This window comes from Myxocyprinus asiaticus, chromosome 24 (genome assembly GCF_019703515.2).
Source record: "Myxocyprinus asiaticus isolate MX2 ecotype Aquarium Trade chromosome 24, UBuf_Myxa_2, whole genome shotgun sequence".
Taxonomy (NCBI): Eukaryota; Metazoa; Chordata; class Actinopteri; order Cypriniformes; family Catostomidae; genus Myxocyprinus; species Myxocyprinus asiaticus.
In genome coordinates, this window is record NC_059367.1 from 5,526,395 (window position 1) to 5,545,662 (window position 19,268).

Consider the following 19,268-nt stretch of genomic DNA (forward strand, 5'->3'; position numbering starts at 1 on the left):
CTTTTGGGTCTATAAACTCCATTGTCAGTTTATACATGCTTCAACTTCTTTTATCAGTGCAACTGTATACATGCAGTGCATCAAAAATCATTTTTTTTTTCAAAATTTTTTAAAGTAAGAAAACTTTCAGTAAATGATTGCATAATGCACTGCAGTGGTTATTTGGAGCAAAGCACTGAAGATGCGTGGGCACCTATTGTTGGTATTCTTACTATTATTCTGCCTATCGCACCAATGGGAGTCTATGGCAGCCCATAGAACCATATGGTAAAAACTTGTGAAATTTGGCACATTAATTGGGGAGGGTATCAAACTTCCAAATGGCAATTTTGGGTCGAATCACTCAAACCCACTAGCACCACCAACAGTCATAGTTACACTTCGTTTTTCCTCATAACTTTTGAAACGAAAGCCCTAGAATCAAAATTATTTTTCCTCCGATTTGTTTGGTCATGCCTATGTATTTTGCCTGAAACATACTTTTCCTAATTTTTACGTTGTCATGTACAGTGGCCCCCCTAAAATTGTATTTGAACACAACTAAAATGTATGAATGTCATTGCATTAAAAAACAAAATATTAAACTAACCAACATGATCGTACATGAAGTCGCATGTTGTTTCCAAGAGATCTTGGAACACATTGTGCCGCCATACTGACAAGCACCATCTCCTGTCAGACATTTTTGCATCATCTCCAGCAGCCCAGCCTGTGCATTTTAAGTCTAGGCCTTCAGTGCGATTCATTAGGGTGACCATACGTCCTCTTTGTCGGACCTTAAATGTATGACATGTAAAGCTGGCACTTATGTGTCAGTTGCTAATAAAGGTGCAACTGATTTAGAAGCACACATTAGCTCTGCGAAGCATAAAGGGTCAGCAAAAGGTGAAAGTTCACCAGGTAAATTAATGGACTACTTTTTGCGACCAGGTAAAATTGTTAGCACATTTCATCATTTTCCATGGCCATTCAAAATAATATTAATAGTAAATGAAGGTACACTCATGGCATCAAATATTTTATTTTAGTACATGGACATTCAAAAGAATGTTGGAAATTTTTATTTATTTATATATATTTATGTTTTGCTAATAGAGTGTCTTTTTCCACCATATTAAAATTTGCATTCATAGTAACACTGTTTTGAACCCTATTAATGCCCGTTACCTTACCTAGTGGCATGAGCGGAAGCATGTTGCGTAAGCAGTGTAGGAGAAACAGGTTTTTGATACTGTGTTGAAACCAGGAAGTAATTGCATTTGCATGTTCCATGACAAGCATGATACAGAGGTTGCATTTTTCCCTCTAACATTACATTTTTACTCCACAGATGGTTAGGTTTAGGTTTGGGCTAGGGGTTACAGTTTATACAATATGCATTCATCTGTATTACAGCCTGTACAGCTGAAAACAACTCGCTTTTGGTGCCCCTCTGTGGACATTACATTCAGAAAATGGAGCTTACACGTGCCCATACACCCAACAACACTTCCCTATTTGGCCACTAAGGGCAGTGTTTTGAAATTCGGTAAGCACAGACCAATTTTAGCTAAAGAAAAGTCAGCCTACTGTTTCCAATTTCACTGTGAGATCTACACAGGATGTTTTTAGATTATTATTATTTATTTTTATTTTTTTCAGATCTTTAATTATTGAAAAATACATTTAAAAAAAGCAATTCAAACCAATTACTTCAATATACCTCTTCTATGATGAACATGTTTTCAATTACTGAGTTTAAATTAATAGTTATATTTCTTTTCCTGTGGCTTAAATTAAAAAGTGTCATGTGGTGTAACCATTTAGAGATGGTTAAAAAAAAATCAAAGTGTCATTAAAAGCTGAAATTCCTGAAAAAATAAATGTTTGCTTAAGTAGTGCAGAGTAATCTTTTATTAATATTTATTTTAAACATTAGCAGTCAAACAATTGTGATTTAAAATATGACTAATATTTGAAAAACTTTTATCCACTGAAGTCATATGGTGTAACCAACATGTACTGTAGGTAGCAATTTATTATGTTGAAAAAAAAAAATCATAAAACAGAGACGTAATACCTTTTACTTGATGGTTACCCCACATGACATTTTTAAATTCATTAAATCAGTTTTATGTAGAAAATGTTTTATTATTATTATTATTATTATCATCAAACTAAATTGGACACAAAGATTACATCTCTTGACGTGTGTTTTATATAGATATCTTGCATTGTCTTGGCTGTGTGCTTAGGGTCATTGTCCTGTTGGAAGGTGAACCTTCTGCCCAGTCTGAGGTCCTGAGCATTCCTTCATCATCCAAAAGGAGGTTAAAAAAATGGGGTTCAAAGTCTTAAACCACTAGTGGAAATAGTTCTATTTTGCAGTTTTCTAACATGGTCAATATTACAAATTTTCTTATTTTATTAGTCACCTTAAATATTTCAATGTGTTCTCAGATATCTGGAACTCACTGTATAGGCCAGAAAAATTAATTCAGAAAGCATATGTGTTTTTAACACTTCACAGAGCCATGGCCGCATGCTGATCTCGAGGAACCTTGACTTTGAGCGGCTCATATATCACACATCACAACAGAGAAAAGTGTATATTTCAAACAGAAAGATCTAGTCACAGGAGAAAAAATTCACTCTATAATCTCTAGCTGGAGGATCAGAAACAAGCTTTGATCTGCCGATGTGTCGACTCACACTCAAGACCTCTATTTCAGTCTGATAAAAGAACAGATGTCAAGAGTACAATGTCATCCTTAGGCACAGTAAACTCACTTAGATGACCAATTACCTAACAGCCAGGGGCCAGGGACACTCAAGGAGGATATAACAATTTAAAGGTGAAGGGTGTCATTTTTGTGCCACCATACGGAATTGCTAAAATAATGACTGCTTTCATACAGGTTTTCCCAAACACTCCCGCCATCTGCCATTGGTCGAACAAACAGTCAGTCGTGCCCAGTCACGTCATTGGTTGAGCTAGAATTTGACATGTTAGGCTTGTGGGGATACCCAAACAAAGAGCAATGTTTTGAAAGAGCTACAGAGACAGTGTTTACACTTTTCTGGGAAATCAACCCACAAATGGCTTACTTACATATTAAACTGGGATAGGAGAGAGTATTTAAACAATAAATTATGTATAAAATACATCAGTCTGACAATTCAATCTCTTTAAATACAGGTAGAAAATACACAGTGACCCAAAAATTTTTATTTTAACACTTAAGCCACACTTAAAAATTCATAGATTCCCAGTATAATTCAAATATACAGTTGTGCTCAAAAGTTTGCATAACCTGGCAGAAATTGTGAAACTTTGGCATTGATTTTGAAAATATGACTGATCATGCAAAAGCACTGTCATTTATTTAAGGATAGTGATCATATGAACCCATTTATTATCACATAGTTGTTTGGCTCCTTTTTAAATCACAATGATAACAGAAATCACCCAAATTGCCCTGATCAAAAGTTTACATACCCTTGAATGTTTGGCCTTGTTACAGACACACAAGGTGACACACACAGGTTTAAATGGCAATTAAAGGTTAATTTCCCACACCTGTGGCTTTTTAAATTGCAATTAGTGCCTGTGTATAATAGTCAATGAGTTTGTTAGCTCTCCCGTGGATGCACTGAGCAGGCTAGATACTGAGCCATGGGGAGCAGAAAAGAACTGTCAAAAGACCTGCGTAACAAGGTAATGGAACTTTATAAAGATGGAAAAGGATATAAAAAGATATCCAAAGCCTTGAAAATGCCAGTCAGTACTGTTCAGTCACTTATTAAGAAGTGGAAAATTCTGGGATCTCTTTATACCAAGCCAAGGTCAGGTAGACCAAGAAAGATTTCAGCCACAACTGCCAGAAGAATTGTTCGGGATACAAAGAAAACCCACAGGTAACCTCAGGAGAAATACAGGCTGCTCTGGAAAAAGACAGTGTGGTTGTTTCAAGGAGCACAATACAACAATACTTGAACAAAAATTAGCTGCATGGTCGAGTTGCCAGAAAGAAGCCTTTACTGTGCCAATGCCACAAAAAAGCCCGGTTACAATATGCCTGACAACACCTTGACCCACCTCACAGCTTCTGGCACACTGTAATTTGGAGTGACGAGACCAAAATAGAGCTTTATGGTCACAACCATAAGCGCTATGTTTGGAGAGGGGTCAACAAGGCCTATAGTGAAAAGAATACCATCCCCACTGTGAAGCATGGTGGTGGCTCACTGATGTTTTCGGGGTGTGTGAGCTCTAAAGGTATGGGGAATCTTGTGAAAATTGATGGCAAGATGAATGCAGCATGTTATCAGAAAATACTGGCAGACAATTTGCATTCTTCTGCACGAAAGCTGTGTATGGGTTGCACTTGGACTTTCCAGCATGACAATGACCCTAAGCACAAGGCCAAGTTGACCCTCCAGTGGTTACAGCAGAAAAAGGTGAAGGTTCTGGAGTGGCCATCACAGTCTCCTGACCTTAATATCATCGAGCCACTCAGGGGAGATCTCAAACGTGCGGTTCATGCAAGACGACCAAAGACTTTGCATGACCTGGAGGCATTTTGCCAAGACGAATGGGCAGCTATACCATCTGCAAGAATTTGGGGCCTCATTGACAACTATTACAAAAGACTGCACACTGTCATTGATGCTAAAGTGGGCAATACACAGTATTAAGAACTAAGGGTATGAAGACTTTTGAACAGGGGTCATTTCATTTTTTTCTTTGTTACCATGTTTTGTTTTATGATTGTGCCATTCTGTTATAACCTACAGTTGAATATGAATCCCATAAGAAATAAAAGAAATGTGTTTTCCCTGCTCATTCATTTTTTCTTTAAAAATGGCACATATATTTCCAATTCTCCAAGGGTATGCAAACTTGTGAGCACAGCTGTAGTTCAGGTAAGGATAACTTATGTATGTTTATCCTTAAGGATAATGATTATTTTATCTATTAAAGTTAAGAAAACTAATTTACAGTAACTATAACCAAAGTGATTACGTTAGCTGAGATCTATATACAGTTTAAACTTTTTCAGCAAATTTAATTAATTGATTTTATCCACAAATGCTAGAACTTTAATAGAAAAATCGAAACAACGGATCTGATCGTTTAAAATATAATCTGCATATATTATTAAACTATCCAGTTTATTTCAGTTTTCCAATACATTTTACATTATTAAAAAAAAAGTTCATTTACTGAAAATTAATTAGACAATGAAACCTTTAGTCTCTATTGTTGAAACACTAGTAAACAGTTTTATTCAGCATTTGTTTTGGCACTTTTATTTAAATTGAAGTGCAAGAATTCTTTAGTAAATAATTTTACTACATTTTTGATTGGTTGTTTTTCACTGGTTTATCCTTGCCAAAAACACCCCACTCTGATGGGAAAACTATAAATAACAATGCTCTTAAAAACAGATTCATTTACTATACTGAATAAAAAAGAAAACAAATTGTTCAGATATTGAATGATTGATGTAGACCAGAATACTTACAGATTCTATTTTTGTTTAAAAAAAATTAATAATAATCAATGATACAAACCTCACATTACAATTTCAAGTTTAAATAATTCTGTAAAGAAAACTCCAATATTTACACCTGCAATCCCTTTTAAAAAACATTGTTCTGCTTTTTCCTAGAATTTTGCGAACCTTCTACGTATCACATTTGTTCTGATAATTTCATGGTTTAATACAGAACTATGTACAAAACTGACAAACCCAATGTACAGTAGTTGTTAACATGTGAACTGTAACTGTGCAGATCCTGTCATGTTCAAACCAACAAATTCACAACTGGAGTGTTGCATTCAAAAACAATACAAACAGTAATTTAACATATCTGAATGTGCAGTTGTTGTTCTAGCACAAAAAATGAAGAGCCACACGAGAAAAAACATCAAATAAAGGGAAAAAAAATAATAATACAGTATACGCTTTCCATACAGTGCTCGCACTATGAAATGTGACATTTAGACTTGAGGTAATTGAAAAAGCAAACTTTAAGTAAGACTAATTGGAGCTAAGATCGTCTAGACTGTTTCAAAGTATATGTAGTTCCCAACTGAAATGTACCCTTGCAGAAAGCAGAACTCAACCATGCTGTACCTAGATAATATTTAAGGTGCTTGAGTGTTGACAACTCAATTATGAGTGATGTGCAAAGTGAATATGTGCATGGAAGCAAAAGCATTAAAATCCTTGCTTCAGTAGCCACAATAACTTTAAATATCTCTATTTATAAGTCACAAATACAGATTTGGATAAACTAATGCCGTCCAATGGAAGTGAGGCCAATGTTAACATTCAACAAACAAACCTTTGGTCACATTTCTGTCCAGCAGAGAAGAATAAATACCCACTAGAGGTTTATTTCCACACATGAAGAGAAATGATGTCATATCATGGTGAGACAGCAGTTTTGCTACAAAAATGAATTATCATATTTAATCATTACACCCAGATATACATGATGAGAACAATAAACTCCCAGCTCAGAACTTTTCAAAATGAGGAACAAGTAGCAGAACCAGAATCTGCTTCTGGACCGGAAGAGAATCAGAGTGTCTTTATTGTGGATTGCTCTCATAGTTGGAAAACATGGACTTGCGTGTTTTGGGTGGGGGAGGCGGTGGCTTTTCAACTTTCACTGGTAACGGAGGTGTGAACTATAGATTAAATAAGAGGAAAATTATATTTGTCTTACCATATTTTACTCTTGTTTTAGAATATTAAATGATTAACCCTCGATATTGGCATTATGTGGACATACAGGTCGACTAAAGCATACAAATTCCCCCTTACCTCGGAGGTAGAGTTGTACATGTTCTCGCTATCGTGGGGGTGTTTCTTGGGGGGCCTGGGAGGAGGGGTGCTTCTGATGTCAGGCGTGCTGTAGTCACTCTCGTTTGGAAGACACGTATAACCTAAGGGAGGATAATCAAAATTTCTTTATTTTATATTTCTTTATCATTTTGAGTTTTATTCATTTCTTTATATTATATATAGGTTATATATGGGTGTTTCTTAAACTTTGGGCACTTTTAGCTTTTTGTGGATTTCTAGAAATTAATGTCTTGATAAAATTTACAGTGAGTGAATGAACATGTATCACAAAAGATTTATGTCATCTTTTGTAATTTTTTTCTGAGAGTCATGAAGACTCCCACTATGGAGGACAAAAAACTGCAAAAATAATAAATAAAGGAAAACATAAATAAATATATTTGTGCATAATTAACTATATAAATAATTAAATGTGCGAGGAGATATACAAAAAATTAAATAAATGCACCAAATAATGCAAAAATAATAGCGTTTACAACTGAAATTTTTGTATGTTCCTCACACAAAAGTGATGTAAGGCTTTGAAAAATTGGAATTTGCCATTTTTTTATTGTTTTTATGATCCTTTATGGTGCTTTCGAGTAATTTTTGGAGCTTGTCGTGATGTCATCGGAATACTATTTTATGAAATGCAAAAATGTTAAAGGAAATGCAAAATTGAATATTGAGTTTTATCTTTTCTTTTATTCTTTTATCATCATTCTTCTATTTCTGTATTCTGTATTTATTTTTCCTTCATTTAATATGCATGATTAAAGAAATATAGAATTAAAATTCAACTTTCAATTTTGCATTTCCTTTGATATTTTTGCATTTTCCCAACCATTTATTTGTTTTATATTGTATTATTTTTGCACCGATCAGAGTAATTATACAAATAATTTAATAAATATATATCTCTTCGGACATTTAATTTAGATATTTATGCATGAATATGCAGATTTATGTATTTGTGTATTTATTTATTTATTGTATTTATTATTTTTGTCCTTCATATGTCACCACAGTGTCATTTCCATCATTTCCAGTATTTTGTTTAATGTAATTCTGTGGTGGAAATGACGCTGATTGAAATGACATTTTTTTTAATGTTTTTTGGAATAAAATGGCCAACTCCATTGTCTTGCTAAGGTTTATTTCATTGCTTACATTTTATGTACCCTAAATACGCACAATTAAATAACATTCACACTTTTTGCATAATTTGGCAAAATTACAACTTGAATGGAAATTACACAGAATAAAACTTGCTCAAACATCCCTTGTCTAATGTTGAATCTCAAGCATGCTCTTCACTGACACTTTTGTCGACTTGGTTAACAAGCACACTAACTTTCAAAAAAAACTTTATTGGGGGCAAAATTGTTTGGAGTAGCCAAAAGTGTGGGACAGTTGTAATTATTATTTTTTGTTTTTTATTTACAGAAATTATTCACACAATAAATATTAAAAATGTTTATGTTTATTGCACTCTTTTTTTAGATTATCATAGTTTTAAACATGTAATAATTTGTATTTTATAATGGATTTTCATAGATTAATATTGAAAGTCTGGGTTTGGGACAAGGCTAAAAAAAAAGTAAAATCTGCACGTAAAAGGCATTTGAAAAGTACCACACAAAAAAAATTAAGACCTGGTAAAAAGTTTTTAAATTTTTTTTTATGTGACAAAGAGGAAAAGGTCAACCCTTGGGTCATGAAAATGGCAGAAGTTGAAGAAACACCCATATACTATATACAACGATCAGCCACAACCAGTGCTTGAAGTGGAAGAAAAAAAAAGTGCAGGTACTCTCCTCCTTAGTATTAAACTTGATTCTGTAAAATATACTCGAGACTGTTTTTGTTCACAACATATTTTTATTTAAAAATAAGTAAATAATCTTGGGGATTTATAAACTGAACTGGGGCCAAACTTTTTTATCCATATTTATCTTACCTAACACTTTTATTGTAACTAACCTGTTAACATGTAACAAAAAAACGGTTAATAATGTGTTTATTTACATTAAAAAAGTATTTAATTACGTTAAAAGAGGTATTTAAATAACATTTTCAAGGTCTGGCTGAAAATTCCTTCTTAAGATCTGGTTGAAGAACAAATATGACCTTACATCCTCAACTAACAAATAGGTTTTGATTAGCTTTACTTTGAAAATAAAAACATACAAAGCAGGGTTATTGTTTATTAAAACTGAGAAAGAATATTTAGATCTGCTAAAGCCTGTATCTTTGTCAATATCAACACATATAAGAGAACAATGGCAATCTAATGTAGAACTGTCTTTTTACACAAAATAAATGAAGCCTAAAACTGAAAAGAGTATTATGTCTGTTTTTCCTTTTACATTTTTATTATCCTCCCATTCAATGAGGGCAAAATTTGCCTTCATTATCCTGCACACATTAATTTGCATACAGGAGCCAGATACTTGTGCAGATAATAATCATTAGAAACAGTGAACAAACAGATTTGATGATGTTCAGGATTGTGAACGCTGACACACATCTGTATGTAGAACTAAACACTGTCAGGATATATGCATAGGCAAGTTCAATGGCAATTTACATAATCATTTTACAAGAACTACAGAAAAAAAGGAGAATAAAAGCACATTTTCCTATGTATTTTCTTTGAAGGTTCGGTTTTCATCATCCTTTTGCCTCTTGTGAAGGCTGTGCATATGAGCTGACATCACTTCTGTAACAGCTTTTTTTTTTAAGTCTGTAGTTTTGACTGCACCCAGTAGCTAAGCAATTTGCATAAATACATTTGAGCGAATAAGACGTGATAAAATGTACTCACCCAAAAGTTGCTGGTTCATGTTTTGGAGAAGAGTGTAATAGGGGTTTTTAAACTAGGGATATTATTATTAGTGATCGGCTATATTATTAGTGGGTTTTTTAATGGCCGATGCCGAAATCCAGAAAGCGGGGATGACCGATAAGCCGATACAATGCCGATATATTACACAATTTAATATAGTAATTAAACATAAAATTGCAAAAAAAATTTTAAACTTATTTAGCAATATATTTACTCAATTTCACACAAAACAAAAAACTAATATTGTATTTTAAATGGTAGATAGTAGTTTCTTCAGATTTCTGTTTAGTCATCAAATTTTAGTAATCTATTTGCACACGAAGAAATTGTTACTATATAAGAAAGAAGGAAATAACAGTACAGACAGTAGTCCAGCAACCATGGATGGCATGTCCATGTTAGCAATCGCATTTACTCAAAAAATACAGAATCAAACCAATTGTACATACATTGCATAGTGAATAAGATATTTACTTAAAGCACACGTGACGTGCTTTTACCTTGGGCCACATCCGAAGACGTAGGCAGCTGACTTGCTAGCTTGCTGCCTAATCAGTTAATGGCTTAACTGACAGCTGTTTTGAATGAATGGAACTCTTAAGGAAACTGGCACCTCTGTATACAGCCTCCGTATACAGCATTTTCCTGATTTCAGCCTTGAAGTTGCACTCATCCATCGTGTGCATCCAGTTTGAGCAACAGTCTCCTGACAGTTTAAATGGCCTGGATCGCCTGTTTGGATTGTCACAGGCCAGACTGTCACGATTTGTGAATGAGAGGAACTTTTGATCCTGATGTTTTTTATTCTGGCTGATAGAATATACACTTCAGGGGAAGATATTAGATGAGCGCTCAACGGGAAGGAAACTCTGGAGGTTCGTGAATTACATCTGTTTAAACAAGGTATCTGCATATTTGCAAACGGTATGTAATAGTTTCGTGCGCGAACCAACTGGCTGGTGTTTTTAACGGACATTTTCAACCTTTCCCTCTCTTTGTCTCTAGTACCCACATGCTTTAAAATGTCCACCATTGTGCCTGTACCAAAGCAATCCAAAATCACTTGCTTAAATGACTGGTGTCCTGTTGCTCTGACCCCCATCATCAGAAAATGCTTTGAGACTAATCAGAGATTACATCTGCTCTGTGCTGCCTCCATCACTGGACCCATTGCAGTTTGCTTACCGCAACAACCACTCCACTGATTATGCCATTGCATCTACAATACACACTGCTCTCTCCCAACTGGAAAAAAGGAACACTTATGTGAGAATGCTATTTGTAGACTACAGCTCAGCATTCAACACCATAGTTCCCTCCAAGCTTGATGAGAAACTCCGGGCTCTGGGATTAAACAGCTCGCTGTGCAGCTGGATCCTGGACTTCCTGTCAAGCAGATGCCAGGTGGTTAGAATGGGCAGTAACATCTCCTCATCACTGGAGCCCCGCAGGGCTGTGTTCTTAGCCCACTCCTGTATTCCCTGTACACACATGACAGTGTGGCAACACATAGCTCAAATGCTATCATTAAGTTTGCTGATGATACGTCTGCGGTAGGTCTGATCACTGACAATGATGAAACAGAGCCTACAGAGAGGAGGTGCACACTCTGACACGCTGGTGTCAGGAGCACAACCTCTCCCTCAACGTCAGTAAGACAAAGGAGCTTGTGGAGGACTTCAGGAGAAGAGAAAGAGAACACAGCCCCATCACCATCAATGGAGCACCAGTGGAGAGAGTCTTCAAGTACCTGGGTGTCCACATCACTGAGGAACTCGCATGGTCCGTCCACACTGAGGCCGTTGTGAAGAAGGCTCATCAGCGCCTCTTCTTCCTGAGATGGCTGAGGAAGTTTGGAATGAACCGCCACATCCTCACACGGTTCTACACCTGCACTGTAGAGAGCATCCTGACTGGCTGCATCTCCGCCTGGTACGGCAATAGCACCGCCCACAACCGCAAAGCCCTGCAAAGGGTGGTGCGAACTGCCAGACACATCATCGGAGGTGAGCTTCCCTCCCTCCAGGACATATACAACAGGCGGTGTGTGAAAAAAGCTCGGAGGATCATCAGAGGCTCCAGCCACCCGAGCCATGGGCTGTTTTCACTGCTACCATCAGGCAGGCGGTATCGCAGCATCAGGACCCGCACCAGCCGACTTCATGACAGCTTCTTCCTCCAAGCAATCAGACTTTTGAACTCTTGATCCTTCACGATCAATATATATCAGCAATGCACTTTATTAATCTTATTATCTCACACTGGACTGTCATAATTATATTCTCTTAACAACACACTGGCAACTGACTAACAACCGACAGCCTGAATGTCAATACAGTACAATACAACCTACTGTACATTATATATATATATATATATATATATATATATATATATATATATATATATACACCATTTTTTTATTGTATAATGTGTATTCTATAGTGTGTGTATTGAATAATGTACATTGTATGTTATTATTTGTATACTGTGTTGTGTGTAATTATGTGTATATTAGATTTTAAATTGTGATGTATAAATTTGATGTTTATTGTAGATTGGTATATGTCTCATCACTGTCACGACTGCTGTGTTGCTCGGAACTGCACCCAAGAATTTCACACACTATTGCACTTGTGTATATGGTTGTGTGACAATAAAAGTGATTTGATTTTGATTTGATTTGATAATACAAGTTTTATGGATTTAGAATTACAACTAAAATGTTATGACTTTTACTTCCTCTAGATAGTCAAGTTTGATCATCTTCTCGGTGCTCCGCCAAGGCCCGTGAGGAGCCCCAGCGGGGCTGATCCAAGGACCTCACTAAACCATCCAATCGGAAGTAGCGACAGGCGGTGTGTACAAAGGGCAGGGACTTAACGCGAGCTTATGACCCGTGCTTACTGGGAATTCCTCATTGATGGGAAATAGTTGCAATCCCCAGTCTCGATCACGAGTGGGGTTCAGTGGGTTACCCGCACCTCTCGGCGCAGGGTAGATACACGCTGATCCACCCATTGTAGTGCGTGTGCAGCCCCGGACATCTAAGGGCATCACAGACCTGTTACTGCTCCATCTCGCGTGGCTGGACAGCACTTGTCCCTCTAAGAAGTTGGACACCGACCGCCGGTGGCTCGCCTCCCTGTCTCACCGGGTAAGTGAGGAAACGATAAGATTAGATGTATTTTTTTAAGATTAGATTTATTGATTTTTTATTGATTCGAAAATAAAGTTAAAGGTGACAGGGAATTGCTGAGGAGAGACTGATAAAATTACGTGATACGTGATTCAGAGGAAGATTTATGAGCACTCCACAGGATGCTGGATCTGCTGAAGTTGTGTGAGGTTTTTTAAATCTGTTTTAACGAGATATGTGCATATTTGCAGATGGTATATGATATTAGTTTTATAGATATTTGCCTTTTAATCATTAGACAAGACAGTTCAATGTTACAGGGAACTGTTGAGGAGAGAGAGGGAGAATGAATCAGGCGAGCACTTTAACATTATGAACTCAAACGCGTCTGCCACGGCTCTGATATGCAGACTGTATGTGATAAATGACACTGTGCTGCACACCAGCCTATTATTGTTGTAAAACGATAGCACGTAACAACAAAATGAACCGTGACTGGTCGTTTACATGTCTCAGTCCCTTCACATGCAAGCAGGTGATTTTCGCACCCTCAAAAAAAAAAAAAAAAGAAAGAAAATGTATCGATAATTAAAGAAAATTAGAATATCGGCCTCTGTGATATATCGGTCGACCACTAATTATTATTTGGTTACCATGAACATATATCATAATTTTAAAAGTGAAATAAGAAGAATTAGGCTATATTAGCAAATATTTATGCAGGATGGGAACAATTTCTTCTTTCGCTCATCTAAACATGCATGCTGAAAGACACAAGCAGACAAGCGCTTGCGCCGTAACAACGCTCGTTCAAACAAGAGGGAGCACCCTGCTTGACAAGCACCGATGCTGTTGCACATGTTGAGCGTTGTTAAACTCACCGCTGAGTTTTTCTCAAAGAGCGGAAATTTACCGCAATTTTTTCAAAATCATTTGGAAGGTCAGATAAAAGTGACTGGCGGGCCGCATCAAATCACTGACTTACATTAAATAAAGACATTACATCGTACCGGGAGACTCTTATAAGTGGTGGTACACAAGAAAAACTGCCGGTACTCTGTAGAGTAAATTACAGAAGTGCAGGCACTGCGTACCGCCCCACTTCAAGCACTGGCCACAACATTAAAACCACCTGCATAATATTGAGTAGGTCCCCCGTGCCGCCAAAACAGCGCCAACCCGCATCTCAGAATAGCATTCTGAGATGATATTCTTCTCACCACAATTGTACAGAGCAGTTATCTGAGGTACCGTAGACTTTGTCGGTTCGAACCAGTCTGGCCATTCTCTGTTGACCTCTCTCATCAACAAGGCGTTTCTGTCTGCAGAACTGCCGCTCACTGGATGTTTTTTGTTTTTGGCAGGAGTAAACTCTAGAGACGGCTGTGCGTGAAAATCCCAGGAGATCAGCAGTTACAGAAATACTCAAACCAGCCCGTCTGGCACCAACAATCATGCCATGGTCCAAATCACTGAGATCAAATTTTTTCCCCATTCTGATGGTTGATGTGAACATTAACTGAAGCTCCTGACCCATATCTGCATGATTTTATGCACTGCATTGCTGCCACACGATTGGCTAATTAGATAATCACATGGATGATTGTTGGTGCCAGATGGGCTGGTTTGAGTATTTCTGTAACTGCTGATCTCCTGGGATTTTCATATACTGTATATACTACAATTCCTGACATTTAATCGTAGAAAACATTCCCTGTCTTTGGTCAGTTAGGATCACTACTTTATTTTAAGATTGTGAAATGCCAGAATAATAGCGAGAGAATTATTTATTTCAGCTTTTATTTCTTTCATCACATTCCCAGTGGGTCAGATGTTTACATACACTTTGTTAGTATTTGGTAGCATTACCTTTAAATTGCTTAACTTGGGACAAACATTTTGGGTAGCCTTCCACAAGCTTCTCACAATAATTTACTGGAATTTTGGCCCATTCATCTAGACAGAACTGAGTCAGATTTGTAGGCCTCCTTGCTCGCACACATTTTTCAGTTCTGTCCACACATTTTCTATCAGATTGAGGTCAGGGCTTTGTGAAGGCCACTCCAATACCTTAATTTTGTTGTCCTTAAGCCATTTTGAGTCATTGTCCATTTGGAAGACCCATTTTTGACTGAGCTTTAACTTCCTAGCTGATGTCTTGAGATGTTGCTTCAATATATCCACATCATTTTCTTTCCTCATGATGTCATCTATTTTGTGAAGTGCACCAGTCCCTCCTGCAGCAAAGCACCCCCACAACATGATGCTGCCACCCCCATGCTTCACGGTTGGGGTGGTGTTCTTCAGCTTGCAAGCCTCACCCTTTTTCCTCCAAACATAACAATGGTCATTATGGCCAAACAGTTACATTTTTGTTTCATTAGACCAGAGGACATTTTTCCAAAAAGTAAGATATTTGTCCCTATGTGCACTTGCAAACTGTAGTCTGGCTTTTTTATGGGGGTTTTGGAGCATTGGCTTCTTCCTTGCTGAGCAGCCTTTCAGGTTATGTCAATATAGGACTTGTTTTACTGTGGATATAGATACTTGTCTACCTGTTTCCTCCAGCATCTTCACAGGGTCCTTTGCTGTTGTTCTGGGATTGATTTGCACTTTTCGCACCAAGCTACATTCATCTCTAGGAGACAGAATGTGCCTCCTTCCCGAGCGGTAGGATGGCTGCATGGTCCCATGGTGTTTATACTTACGTACTATTGTTTGTACAGATGAACGTGATACCTTAAGGTGTTTGGAAATTGCTCCCAAGGATGAACCAGACTTGTGGAGGTCCACAATTTTTTTTCTGAGGTCTTGGCTGATTTCTTTTGATTTTCCCATGATGTCAAGCAAAGAGGCACTGAGTTTGAAGGTAGGCCTTAAAATACATCCACAGGTACACCTCCAATTCAGTGCACCTCCTATCAGAAGCTAATTGGCTAATTGTCTAAAGGCTTGACATCATTTTCTGGAATTTTCCAAGCTGCTTAAAGGCACACTTAACTTAGTGTATGTAAACTTCTGACCCACTGGAATTGTGATATAGTCAATTAAAGTGAAATAATCTGTCTTTAAAAAATTGTTGGAAAAATTTATTGTGTTATGCACAGAGTAGATGTCCTAAACAACTTGCCAAAACTATAGTTTGCTAATATTACATCTGTGGAGTCGTTAAAAAATGTGTTTTAATGACTTCAACCTAAGTGTATGAAAACATCTGACTTCAACATATATATATGTGTGTATATATATATATATATATATATAATAAAAAAAAAAAATAAAAAAAAACAGATCTTTAGTTGTGTGTTTACTCACTGGAGCTGCGTGGTGTGTGTGGTGAGGCGGGCAGAGGGCTGAGTTGGTTGTGTAAACTTAGAATTGATGATTCTCCATGAAACAGTGACAGTGTGAGTCTCCGGTCTCCTATATTCAGACTCTTAGGCCTCGGCTGCTTCTCTGGAGGAATCTGCACATATACAAATACACACACACACACACAACCATTACAACTTATCATAATATCAAAATAATATTACATTAATCCATGTTTAAAAATTTAGAAATCAACAAAAAGAAACTGCATTCATTTTGACATTTAATAATAAATGAAAGTCTTTCGGGTTTGGAACGACTATCCCTTTAACTGACAACCATGCAGAAAAACACTCAGCTTAAAAGTATAAAAGCTCTCGGCACCTCGTCTCTGTCAGCAGCTCGCTCCGGTAAGACCTGCGACCTGCTCATGCTCCACTCCTTCCTGTTTTTCTTACTGATCCGATTATCTTCCTCTGAGCGAGACAGAACCGACACCCTGCTGTCATTCACACGGGAGAACAGCGAACTGAAAGAGAGAGAAAGAGAGACCTATCATCTCCTGCACACCTGCGAAGCAAATTCTCTATGTATGTATTATGTATTTGTACAATGGCTTTCTGGTTATATATTAGATTCATAATCTAGATTTCAATATCTTGTCGTTATTCTTGAAGGAGATTCGTGTTATGTTTTCTTCTATCCCAGTTTATTGTGCAGAGACAGGGTTGTATGCTTACTTTTTTAGGTGTTAGCACTGGTGAAAGTGAACTAAAAAAGTCATTAGCTCAAATTAAAATGTATTAGCACACAGAATAGTGCGGTCGAAATTGGAAAAATTAGAGGGATAAGTGCGGCTTGTTGAGGAGAGGCGTGCTATTACTTTTCTAAGCATTTAGACATATAATTTTCACCTGGTGGATGATAAAACAGGCAAAAAAAAGTCCAATTGTATTAAACAACTCGAATTGTATGAAGGAACTTTATGAAGTAATAAATAAATAATAATAAATAAATAAATACACAAATACATAAATCTGCATATTAATGCATACATAAATATCTAAATAATTAAATGTGTGCAGAGATATACAAATAATTAAATACATAAATAAAACAATAAAATAAATGCACTGATCAATGTAAAAATAATACAATAAAAAAAACAAATAAATGGTTGGGGAAATGCAAAAATGTTAAAGGAAAAGCTTTTTAATTCTACATTTCTACATTTCTTTAATCATGCATGTTGCATGAAGGAAAAATAAATACGGAACTATATACAGAAATAAATGAATGATTAAAGAATAAAAAAAAAAGAAAAATCAACATTCAATGTTGCATTTCCCCAACCATTTTATGTCATATTATTTTTGTATTAATTTATTAATTCATTTGTATATCTCCTCACACATTTAATTATTTATATATTCATTTATGCACACATATATGGATTTATTTATTTATATATTCATTATTTTTGTCCTCCATAGACATGAGCTATATCTAAAAACCAATTATTTTTTTATTTTTTTTCTGTTTAGTACGGCTAGTGCTGCAGAAATATCAACCTAATCTTACATTTCAATGTATATACAATTATTTTAAGGCATACGTATTAAAATGTATCTTATACTCTCGGCTGCCCTAATTATGTGATATACAGTATGCACTTTATTGTCTTTTCAGCGTTAAAACTTCTAATAAGAGCAGAAATGTAAATGTTAAGATACAAATATAAAAGGAAGGTCAGTGAGCCCAAGACGATTTTTCAAAATTAATTTGCAACATTAAATTTAAATTACAAGTACTTTAAGTAGTACACAACTTCTTGAAGACAGAATAACATAGAAAAAGTCCATAATGTAGAAGGTTTAACATAAACACCTACAAATTCTACATCTGTTATTCTGGACTGTCATCAACCATCATTTTCATTTCAACGTTTTGTTGCACAATGAAAGAAACACTTTCAAACGACACTTTTATGAGATAAAAAAGTAAATATGTGATGGAAAAAAATCCAGTATAGAAAGGAGTGTTATTAGGCCCCTGTGTCTTCTAAAGTCATACAATATCTTTGTGTGAGGAACAGACTAAAATTGAAGTTGCTATTCACTGAAAATCTTGACATCCGCCCTAGATCTTCTTGGCACATTCATGAGAGAAGTTGAGATGTCTGATTCACAAATGAAACACTCTTTTTTTAGTCTGATCTTTTCAAAGAATCTGAATAATTTGTTCATGAATCAGACAGATTTGGCTCTCGAGGTCAGTGACCCATTGATTTGAGCGCAGAAGATGGGAAGATTATCAGTGAACAACGACTTAAAATTCAGTCTGATTCTCGCACAAAGCTATCGTATAGCTTCAAAAGACTTGAAATATAGTGCACAAGTCTTATGAACACCTTTAATGGTCATTTTACATTGTGTTGTGTCCTTTTCACAGCTTGAAAGGCCCAGTCCCTATTTATTGTAATTGCATGGAAAAGAGTGTCCAGAAAGAAAGACAGACATTTGGAGTTTTTTTGGGTTAAGTATTTTTGATGTATGAAAAGGGTCTATTTGAGAGCTTGACACAGGCATCTTACTGAGAACATTTTCACAGTAATCAAAGCACACACTCGAATGACATCAAACACAGGCTGAGAAGACAAGAAAAATGGAAACTGTACTTGTCTTGTGCTTTCTAACTCAGCATCATTTCATCATAATAATGATTTCACAAAAAGAAAAGCTTCGAAGCAAGTGTTTAAGAGAACAAGAATAAACAATAGCACAGAAAGAATGATATAATCCTGGGCGGTAAATGACTCATTTTGAATCAAATTGGCTGAAGAATTGGCTTATTAGGTACTCTAATAGTCTGAACTTAGTAATTAGTATTACGTAGCCACCCAGAACACCCTAGCAACCACCTAGAAACTCCATAGCAACAACCCAGAACGCCCCCAGCATCATGGAATTGATACCATGGATGGCAATGGCAAGCACCACTCAAATTACAATTTCTTCTGAAAATGTAGAAATCTAGTTTAACCCTTAAATGCATACCTCGGGTCTTTAGAGACCTGAGACCTGTATTTATACAAATAAATACTATTTCACATTGACATTCTGTGCAACAA

The 19,268-nt window shown here is 36.3% G+C and overlaps 1 protein-coding gene across 1 annotated transcript in view; it reads right to left on the reverse strand.

Moving 5' to 3' along the window:
* Positions 1–5,815: 5,815 nt before the first annotated feature.
* LOC127415412 (dedicator of cytokinesis protein 5-like) overlaps positions 5,816–19,268 on the reverse strand; it is an 87,360-nt gene continuing 73,907 nt past the window's right edge. The window contains exons 48-51 of the mRNA XM_051654114.1: positions 16,523–16,667; positions 16,142–16,292; positions 6,819–6,940; positions 5,816–6,682 (exon numbers count right to left, since the gene is read on the reverse strand). Of these exons, the coding sequence (XP_051510074.1) occupies positions 6,584–6,682; positions 6,819–6,940; positions 16,142–16,292; positions 16,523–16,667 (517 nt within the window). The 3' untranslated portion in view covers positions 5,816–6,583. The remainder of the gene's footprint in view (positions 6,683–6,818; positions 6,941–16,141; positions 16,293–16,522; positions 16,668–19,268) is intronic.